This window comes from Neltuma alba, unplaced genomic scaffold (assembly GCF_004799145.2).
Source record: "Neltuma alba isolate B1F8T4 unplaced genomic scaffold, ASM479914v2 tig00011119_pilon, whole genome shotgun sequence".
NCBI classification, from domain to species: Eukaryota; Viridiplantae; Streptophyta; class Magnoliopsida; order Fabales; family Fabaceae; genus Neltuma; species Neltuma alba.
In genome coordinates, this window is record NW_021635856.1 from 173,793 (window position 1) to 184,707 (window position 10,915).

The 10,915-nt window shown below is 34.1% G+C and overlaps 1 protein-coding gene and 1 pseudogene across 1 annotated transcript; both read left to right on the top strand.

The window, feature by feature from the left end:
• Positions 1-4,481: 4,481 nt before the first annotated feature.
• Positions 4,482-6,368, top strand: LOC114761381 (protein phosphatase 1 regulatory inhibitor subunit PPP1R7 homolog; annotated as a pseudogene).
• Positions 6,369-10,280: 3,912 nt separating this feature from the next.
• LOC114761382 (uncharacterized) lies at positions 10,281-10,817 on the top strand. The gene is made up of 2 exons (XM_028950739.1): positions 10,281-10,529; positions 10,635-10,817. Exons 1-2 carry the CDS (start codon positions 10,281-10,283, stop codon positions 10,812-10,814), a joined length of 429 nt encoding a protein of 142 aa, XP_028806572.1. The 3' UTR covers positions 10,815-10,817.
• Positions 10,818-10,915: the final 98 nt, after the last annotated feature.

Consider the following 10,915-nt stretch of genomic DNA (forward strand, 5'->3'; position numbering starts at 1 on the left):
ATATCGATCCATTAATCTAATGATATACAAAACGGAAGTTTCGCTTGTTTTTAAATAGGATCCATCGAGCAAGACTTGTATTAATTTTGTGGATTCAAAGTCCATAAGGAAACTTTTGAGGTTGCCATCGATAAGAATTAATGACTTAATTACATCTCCTTAATTCTAATCAAGCTAAGTGGTTATCCAAGAGACTATACACACGCACCCGAGAATATTATAAAAAAGAAGTTAAATTATAAAAAAATAATTTCAAATTGCCAAATTTTTTTGAATTGTTTAAAATTATAGACAAGAAATTAAAAACATTAAATTTAAACTGAAAAATATTAATTTAATTATTGAGGTAAAAAAATGGAAGAGAATTTGTGGCCTGGATTGCGAATTATGAAAAGTAAAGCTATATATATAAATCAAAAGTAAAGTTTTATACACAGCCTCATATATTCGTCACTAGCTCGGGGGGTTTTCAATTAAAGCTGTTGTTGGCTGTTGCTGTGTGTGTTCGTAAGAGTTTAGCAGAATAATTAGGAAATTAGTGATGAGTGTGAGTAGTGCTGTGAGTTAATGCATGCAGTGTGTGTCGTTAACGCAGTGTCGTCAGTGTGTTCTTCTGCCCTCATCATGTTTTACTTGGGAAAGAACTGAAGTAAATAAGGGGAGAGATCAGAATGGAAAGAGAACCATGAATAACTTCCTTACTTCCTGTGTCAGTTTTTTTTTTTTAATAGATGTCCGTTTATTTACTTAATACCTTCGATCCTAATTACAAGGCTTCATTTTATAATTATGACTGGAGATGGTATTTAGAAACCTATTCTTCTCGCAAAACCGTTGATCTATGTGACAAAAATATGTAATTAAGTGTTTTGAGGCTTGGACCGGATTAGGTTAGACAGTCAGACATTGAGAACCAAAACGAACAATGGAGAATTATATTGGACGAGTAGATCTAGTGAGAAAAAATCAGCTAGATGCCGCATTGTTCCAGCTTCTGGATGTAATTTCTTCACAAACTAGTACTGTGACATTAATTTTGCGGATGCCCAAATTCCATCGACATCACAATCCGACCAAATGCACGTCCGCGTGGGATCAAAGTCGCATTTTGGCACAAAAACCCAAGTTCGGAGGGCAATCCCGTCACTTAGCATGAGAATTACTGCCCCTGAGCTTACTTCTATGGTCCTATTTATAAGACAGAAAGATAATACATTTTTTATCCTATTTATAAGGCACTGCGAGAAATTTTTTGTATAAATGTATAATTTCACCCTTCATTTATTATTGTGTTGGTTTTATTTACATAAAGGATAATGTATATTAAATAGTGATAAAATTGAAAAGTTGTTAAATTTTAAATGAGAGTTAATAGAGTTTAAAATTTTTTTAATCTGTATAAAATATATTAAAAATAATTAATAAATAAAATTAGAAGAGTATATCAGAGCCACCCAACTCACCCAATATTCGTGGCCTCCATTAAACGAGGGGCTCAGCTTCCCTTCGCTGACGTTACCATCCGCTGCAGATAAACGACAATGCGTTTGGAATATTTTGTCAAGCGCAGCGGAAGTGATGTGCCCTGGGGTCCAGGTCCTGACTCCGTAATCAAGGAAAAGGAGTCGTCCAATCTCGTGTCTGTCAATCATCAGCAAAATTTTATTTTCATATAAAAAAGTTATTTGTAAATAAACAAAGATTCCTGTGTTACCTAATAAAATTCTCCATTGAAAAAAAGCCATATAAACCAAGAAATGAATCCCATTAAATAAAATTTTTTGAATAATATTTATATCAAGTTTTTTTATATTAATTATGTCAAATTTCTAATCATATATAACTATATGTCATATTTTTAAATTATTAGCATTTAATCATAAATTTACACAAAATAAAAAAGAACATATGATTATATATAATTGGAAAACTTGAAGGAACTTGATCTAGGTTTTCTCCAAATTTTTTGAAAAATATACTACCTCTAACCCTTAACACAAGGGCTGGCTAGAGATTCAATTTTGGTTTCAAATATAAAACCTCTATTTATTTTTTTTTCAATATTTATCAATTTTATCCTAAATAATCCTTATAATAATAAACTAATGTTTAACTAAATTAGTCGAAATTAATTTTTATCAATATGAAATCAGATTTATTAAGCTTATAAAAATTAAGTTAACGTAAAATTTTGAAAGAAAAAATAGAAGTTGAAAGAAATTGATATGTTAGGTCAATAAAATATGAGGTGTTATGATTCATTAAAAGAAAAGTATAAATTTCATTTTTTTCATTGAGAATTTTAGCTACTACATATGGTTTTTGATATATAAGCTAATTATTTAATTTGTAAATATTAAAAAAATTAGTTATTTATAATAAATAAATATTATCTTTTTTAAAATACCGTTATTAATTATGTGTATTTGAATTATCTTTAATATATGCAGTTATTATAAGAATTACTTGAGAGTAAAATGAATAAATATTAGAGACAAAGTGAATTGAGATCTTATATTTAGAACCAAATTGAATCTCTAACTAGTTTTTATATTAAAGATTAGAAGTAGTATATTTTTAAAAACCTTTTATTAAATAGGATTCATTACTTAATTTATATGGCTTTTTTTAACATTGAATTTTATTACGTAAAACAGGAATATCCGTTTACTTACAAATAATTTTTTTAGATGAAAATAAAATTTTGTCCTGGTCCAACCAAGCAGGAGTGACCCTCTTATTTCTGTCTTAATCACAAAACAATCCAAAATCGAAGAGAGTTTGTAAGAGCAGCAATGATTAAGACAGAATTTCTGTCTTAATCATTGCTGCTCTTACAAACTCTCTTCGATTTTGGATTGTTTTGTGATTAAGACAGAAATAAGAGGGTCACTCCCTTCGATATTTCTGTCTTAATCATTGCTGCTCTTACAAACTCTCTTCGATTTTGGATTGTTTTGTGATTAAGACAGAAATAAGAGGGTCACTCCCTTCGATTGGACTTTTTTCCACACCCAAGGGCCCCGGCTCCGGCCTATATATTGCCTACGGGAAATGAAGTCCCGCAAGGAGCTATCAGGTAGCCAGAGGACTGAACATCCAGTTCCCTTGTTGCTTTCTTCCGGTCAGCGTTGGCGTCATGGCTTCCAAGAGGAGTGAGGTTGTCCATCTGAACAACAGTGTGCTTGAGTACCTACGGGCACTGGGCATGAGCGAGGGAGCCACGAGTGAGTTTAGACTCAGAGCTGATTCCATGGTAGGACTTGAATCCTACCGCTCCGCCTGGTTCCGCAGGATCACCACTCAGCTCTCTCAAATTCTGCACCAAATCCAACAACCTCGTCCTGAAATCGATCTCAATGAACCTGCTGATCCCCTCGACGACTGAAAGCCATGACAGCCAAGTTCCGATGATTCTGCTGTCGGACTCTGACTGACAGCCGCAATTCTACATCCCAGGAAGGCTCACCTCTCTCGTTTCTACCGTGTCATGGATATCCCCCCCAGTCTGTCTTGTGTTCCTTGAGAATGATTGTCTTTTTAGTTTTTGATGTTCCCTTTTTCTGCTTCCCCCTTTGGTAGTAAGAATAATCAGTTGTCAGAAATTAAAAGTGGGGGATTGATGTTTTGTATCATTGAATGAGCCTTTCATCAACAGTGTTTTTTCTTTAGTTTAACTGCTGCTATTTTCTTATTTGAATTTAGATCCTAACTTTATGATCAAAGTATATGCCTGAAAACTAGATTGAAGAAGTGTGAAGCATATAAAAAGGGGACGAACTTAAAAAAGACGAAAGAGATTATCTAGCATGGTATAGACCAGAGGAGACGACTGAATGGTTGATGAGGAAAGGGGGGGAAAAAGATAAGATGAAAAGAAGACGCTAAATAGAATCGCAGAAGACCAAAGAAAAGGCGTGAAGTCAATATTAAATATAAAAAACTGCCATTTTCCCGAAGAATAATAATTAATCACTTTACCGTTTACCGTCTTAAAATGTAAACGATCATTTTCCATAAATTTTTATAGTTTATATTAACTATAAAATAATATGTCTAAAAAGATAATATTATCGCATATTCTTAATCTTGTTGAAACTTTAAAATTCATCCCACCTAAACCCTAATTTTTGCAAATAAAAAATTTCCTATAAACGTTAAGTAATTAATGAAAAACACCTAAGATAATTTGTTTTAAGTTTCAGTCATAAATACCATGCAAAGATTTATACATTTTTTCAATTTTTTAATAAATTTTTTTCTTATAATATTTACGAATTAAACTTAAAATTCCCGTTTTACACAGATTCTCTATAGACATGTAACATGATAAGGGGAAAGAATAATAATCAATCACTTTACCCGTTTACCGTCTTAACCCCGCAACGACGACGTATTTACCAATTAATACTTCCAAGCACCCGCAAATTTTGTAGCCTCCAAAACGATTCAATTGCACACATACCATAATAATCGAGCAGGGTATTGCATCTTTCCGAAACCATCGATCTTCAGCTTCAAAGATGAACGATGGCGCCCAATCTCCTGCGGCTCGTGATCCCAACGTTGAGGATCCGGCTGAGGTTGAGGACGATCCTTCTTCCACCCTCCTTGATCTCACCAGCTGTCAACTTCACGACCTCGACTCCGTCGACTTGCCTCCCTATCTCACCGAATTGGACCTCACCACCAATCGCTTACCCGCCTTGGACCCTCGCACAGCCCACCTCTCTAACCTCAAGAAGCTTTCTCTTCGTCAGAACCTTCTCACTGATGCTGCCGTTGAGCCCCTTTCTACCTGGCGCGACATTGCCGGTCTTGAGGTAATTCAAGTTATGCTTTTGCCTCCCATTGCCTTTTGCTTGCTAGAAAGGTTTGGGAAAATTGGTCCTTGTGTTCTCTATTCGTTTCCGAAGAGAAACATGGGACATAAATATCCGGTTTTTTTATTTTTTACTTTGAGGCTTATGTGGGTGCGATGCTGTGAATTTGATCTTTGGTTGCTGGAAAATTGAGCGTCAATGAGAACCCTTTCAACTTTCTTTCAAAACTTTCCTAATGAGAGGAACTTAAAATTGTAAAGCAGGGAGGACTCTGAAGGATTTTGGAAGGTTTATTCTAACAAGGGAAAGGTTACAGAAAACCTTCCCTTCCCCTCTCTATCGTAACATAGCCCCCGAGAAAGGCATGACAATGCAGGATGATTCAGAAGACATTTATAATGGAATTTGACGTCTTAAGCGAGATAGATATTTTGCTTAAAAATGTTCATGTTTGTGCTCCTACCAATTTCAGATGATGGGAGTGAGTTAAGGAGTTAATTAGTTCTTTCATATTCTTCATACTTTATTAGTTGCTTTAAAATTTTAATCTAAGTGGAAATCTATTACCTCCAAACATTGAATCTTCATAATTGGAACTAGAGAGGAAAAGGAAGTTTCCAGACCTTGTTAAATAACTTCGGATGAATTTTACATACAGTTGCTTTAATTTATACGCGACAAAGTAGTTGGTAGTCTGTGTAGAATGCCGGTTAGATATGCTTCTTTCTCATGTACAATTGTTCTTGTCATTGGTTATGATTATCCTGTTTCTGTATTTAAGCTGATGACAACTGGTATTGATGCAGGAACTGGTGCTACGTGATGATCAATTAAAAAAAAAAGTTCCTGATGCCAGCATATTTAAGAAACTAATGGTTTTTTATGTTTCTTACTTCACTGAATGGATTGTATCGGGTCAACAACACATTGAAAGAGCTCTATGTATCTAAAAATGAAGTGATGAAGATGGAGGAGATCGATCACTTTCATGACTTACAGATTCTTGAGCTCGGCTCTAACAAATTACGGGTTAGTAATATGGTTTGTTGTAGGAGAACCTATCACATAGTATTATTGGAGACAGATGCCACTTTTGTCTGGCATACATGATATATTGGGTAGGAGCATGATTGTGTGCCCTGCGGAAAAGTGGGCAGTGACTTTGCTCGCTGTAGCTTCTAATTTAGCGTTGCTTGGGTTCTGATTTATTTGCATTCCTGATTCAGGTGATGGAGAATTTGCAGAACTTGACAAATCTTCAGGAGCTTTGGCTTGGACGTAATCGAATTAAGGGTGGAACCTTGTGCGGGCTCACATGCATCGAGAAAATTAGCTTGCAAAGCAATCTCCTAACTTCAATGACAGGATTTGAGGTATTTAGCTCAATATTGTTTTCCCTCTAAGTTTGATACAGAGTATTGAGGGAAAATATAAAAAAGTCAATCAAAGCCCTGTTATGAGTTATGTCTTATCCTCTCGCAAAACCGTTGATCTATATGACAAAAATATGTAATCAAGTGTTTTGAGAATTGGACCGCCTTTGGGATTAGACAGTAATCAGACATTGAGAACCAAAACGAACAATGGAGAATTGGACGAGTAGATCTAGTGGGAAAAATAATTAGATACCGCATTGTTCAGCTTCTTGAGGTGTATTCTTCACAAACTTGCATTGATGTACGACTCTTAAACATCTCAGTAATATATAAAAGGACTGCTGCTTTCAAAAAAGGGTGGGAAAGCATAATATCGACCCATTAATCTAATGATATATAAAACGGAAGTTTCGCTTGTTTTTAAATGGGATCCGTCGAGTATGACTTGTATTAATTTTGCGGATTCACAGTCCATAAGGAAACTTTTGAGGTTGCCATCGATAAGAATTAATGACTTAATTCTGATCAAGCTAAGTGGTTATCCAAGAGATTATACACATGCACCCGAGTGAGTTTGCTCCTTTGTTTGGTTTTCATACAAAGTACAACTTCTTTGCCATGGTGTAAAGGCAATGAAATTTTTGGAGAAAACATAAAAATTAAAAAAAAAAAAAACGCTTACAAACATAGCCATAATACCGGTAGCAAAAAGAGTGGGGGTCAAATCACATACTCACATCACGGTCCTGTGAATCGAACGAAAGAGATAGAGTGATAAAATGGTCTCCAGATTTGTAACTCCCACGGATCATTTCGTTGGCGTCAGCATCGTCATGAGAGGATCCTGTTTTCTGACCCACACCTTCCCCTCTTTTCTTTTTCTTCATTTCCTAATTATTATATTACTCCTCTAACTCTTAATATAAAACCTATTTAACTAACTTCATCTATAAAGTTAGGTAAGTTAGTTAATTATAAAAAATAATATTTTTTCTAAAATAGCATAATCATCTTCTTTAATATCCTCTATTTTTTTCCTACTTGATTATGGTTGAGGAAATATCAATAAATAGGTCTTATATTTAGGACTGAGATTAACTCAACAATTATATCCTATATTAATGATCAGAGGAGTAACATTTAAATGACTAAATTTTACTCTTTCATGAGAATATTATGAAAAATTTAAATTATTAAAAAATAATTTCAAATTGCTAAAAAAATTTTGAATTGTTTAAAATTATAGACAAAAAATTAAAAACATTAAATTTAAACTGAAAAATATTAATTTAATTATTGAGGTGAAAAATGGAAGAGAATTTGTGGCCTGGATTGCGAATTATGAAAAGTAAAGCTATATATATAAATCAAAAGTAAAGTTTTATACACAGCCTCATATATTCGTCACTAGCTCGGGGGGTTTTCAATTAAAGCTGTTGTTGGCTGTTGCTGTGTGTGTTCGTAAGAGTTTAGCAGAATAATTAGGAAATTAGTGATGAGTGTGAGTAGTGCTGTGAGTTAATGCATGCAGTGTGTGTTGTCGTTAACGCAGTGTCGTCAGTGTGTTCTTCCGCCCTCATCATGTTTTACTTGGAAAAGAATTGAAGTAAATAAGAGGGAGAGATCAGAATGGAAACAGAACCATGAATAACTTCCTTACTCCCTGTGTCAGTTTTTTTTTTTTAATAGATGTCCGTTTATTTACTTAGTACTTTCGATCCTAATTATAAGGTTTCGTTTTATGATTATGACTGGAGATGGTATTTAGAAACCTATTCTTTTCGCAAAACCGTTGATCTTTGTGACAAAAATATGTAATTAAGTGTTTTGAGGCTTGGACCGGATTAGGATTTGACAGCCACACATTGAGAACCAAAACGAACAGTGGAGAATTATATTGGACGAGCGGATCTAGTGAGAAAAATAATTAGCCAGATGCCGCATTGTTCCAGCTTCTGGATGTAATTTTCTTCACAAACTAGCACTGTGACATTAATTTTGCGGATGCCCAAATTCCACCGACATCACAATCCGACCAAATGCACGTCCGTGAGGGATCAAAGTCACATTTTGGCACAAAAACCCAAGTTTGGAGGGCAATTCTGTCATTCAGCGTGAGAATTACTACCCCCAAACTTACTCTTTTGATTCTATTTATAGAGTAGAGAGAGAATATATTTTTTGGTTCTATTTATAAAATATTAAGAAATTTTTTTTGCATGGATGTACAATTTACCCTTCATTTATTATTATGTTGGTTTATTTACATGAGAAATAATATATATTAAATAAGAAAAAAGTTAAAAAATTATTAAATTTTAAATTAGAGTTAATAAAATTTAAAATTTTTTTTAATTCGTGTGAAACATATTAAAAATAACTTATAAATAAAATTAAAGAAGTATATTAGAACCACGCAACTCACCCAATATTCGTGGCCTTCATTAAACGGGGGGCTCAGCTTCCCTCCGCTGACGTTGCCCTCCGCTGCGGATAAATGACAATGCGTTTGGAATATTTTGTCGAACGCGGCAGAAGTGACGTGCTCTAAGATCCAAGTCCCGACTCCTGAATTAAGGAAAAGGAGGAGTCCAATCTCATGTCTTTGATACTTTGATGCGGTGATTGTCAATCATCACCAAAATTTTATTTTCATCTAAGAAAATTATTTGTAAATAAACAAAGATTCCTGTTTTACCTAATAAAATTCTCTATTAAGAAAAAGCCATATAAACCAAGGAATGAATCCCATTAAATACAATTTTTTGAACAATATTTATATCAAGTTTTTTATATCAATTATGTCAAATTTTCTAGTCATATATAACCATATGTCATATTTTTAAATTATTAGCATTTACTAGCATTTAATCATAAATCTACACAAAATAAAAAAAGAATATATGGTCATATATGATTAGAAAACTTAAAGGAACTTGATCTAGGTTTCCTCCAAATTTTTTGAAAAATATACTACCTCCAACCCTTGACATAAGAGTTAGCAAGAAATTCAATTTAGTTCTGAGTATAAAACCTCAATTTATTTTGTCTTCAATATTTATCAATTTTATCCTAAATAATCCTTATGATAATAAAATAATGTTTAGCTAAATTAGTCATAATTAATTGTTAGCCATATAAAATCATATTTATCAAAATTATAAAAATTAAGTTAACGTAAAATTTCGAAAGAAAAAATAGAAGTTGAAAGATATTGATATGTTAGGTCAATAAAATATGAGGTATTATGATTCATTAAAAGATAAGTATAAATTTCATTTTTTTCATTGAGAATTTTAGTCACTACGTATGGTTCTTGATATATAAGCTAAATAACTAATTTGTGAATATTAAAAAAAATTAGTTATTAGTTAGTTATTTATAATAAATATATCTTTTCTAAAATATCATTATTAATTATATGTATTTGAATTATCTTTAACATATATAATTATTATAAGAATTACTTGAGAGTAAAATGAATAAATATTAGAGATAAAGTGAATTGAGATATTATATTTAGAACCAAATTAAATTTCTAACTAACTTTTATATTAAAGATCAGAAGTGGTATATTTTTTAAAAAATTTTATTAAGTAAGATTCAGTACTTAATTTACATGGCTTTTTTTTAACAGAGGATTTTATTACGTAAAGCAGGAATATCTGTTTACTTACAAATAACTTTTTTAGATGAAAATAAAATTTTGCTGAAGATATCCTAGAAGTGAGATTGGCGGAAGCCAGTACCGATGAGCGTGGAAAAAAGTGCTCCAAAAAGAGAGTGTGGATGTTGCCGTGAGTGTGGATAAAAGTCCAACCTTCAACTTTGAAGTTCAAGGTTAACACTATACCTAATTTGAACTTTGGAGTTCAAGGTTAACATTATACCTAATTTTGGAGCATCCACACTCACTGCAACATCCACACTCTCTCTTTTTGGAGCACTTTTTTGGCGTCCTGGGTCAGCCCCCGCCTATATATTGGCTTACTCGAAATGGAGTCCCGTAAGCAGCTATCCGGTGGCCAGAAAACTAAACATTCAGTTCCATTGTTGCTTTCTTCGGGTCAGCGTTGCCGTCATGGCTTCCAAGAGAAGGGAGGTTGTCGATCTGAACAAGAGTATCTCTGGGTACCTAAAGAGAGTGGGTGTGAGCAAGAAAGCAAGGCTTGCGTTTAGAAGCAAAGCTAATTCCATGGTAGGACTTGAATCCCACCGCTCCATGTGGTTCCGCAGGTTCACCGCTCAACTCTCTCAAATTCTGCGCCAAATCGAACAACCTCGTGCTGAAATCGATCTCAATGAACCTGCTGATCTCCTCGACGACAAGGTATAACTAACCATATTCTTCTTCTTCTTCTTCTTCGGCAATGAATACGTATGAGTGACTTACGTATGCCTGCATATATGACACTTTTATGTTGATGATCACCAGGTGGAAGATGATTCCCATGGAAAACGTAAGAGGTTAGGAAGCCAGCGGATCACCAGTACTCCACTGCGCATCCCTGAAAGCAAGGAAGGACCATCTGGCAGGCCAGCGCCCAACAACGTTCGTCCCTCCCACAACCATAACAGCCAAGTTCCAATTATTCTGCTGTCGGACTCTGACTGACAGCCGCAATTCTACATCCCAGGAAGGCTCACCTCTCTCGTTTCTACCGTGTCATGGATATCCCCTCAGTCTGTCTTGTGCTCCTTGAGAATGATTGTCTT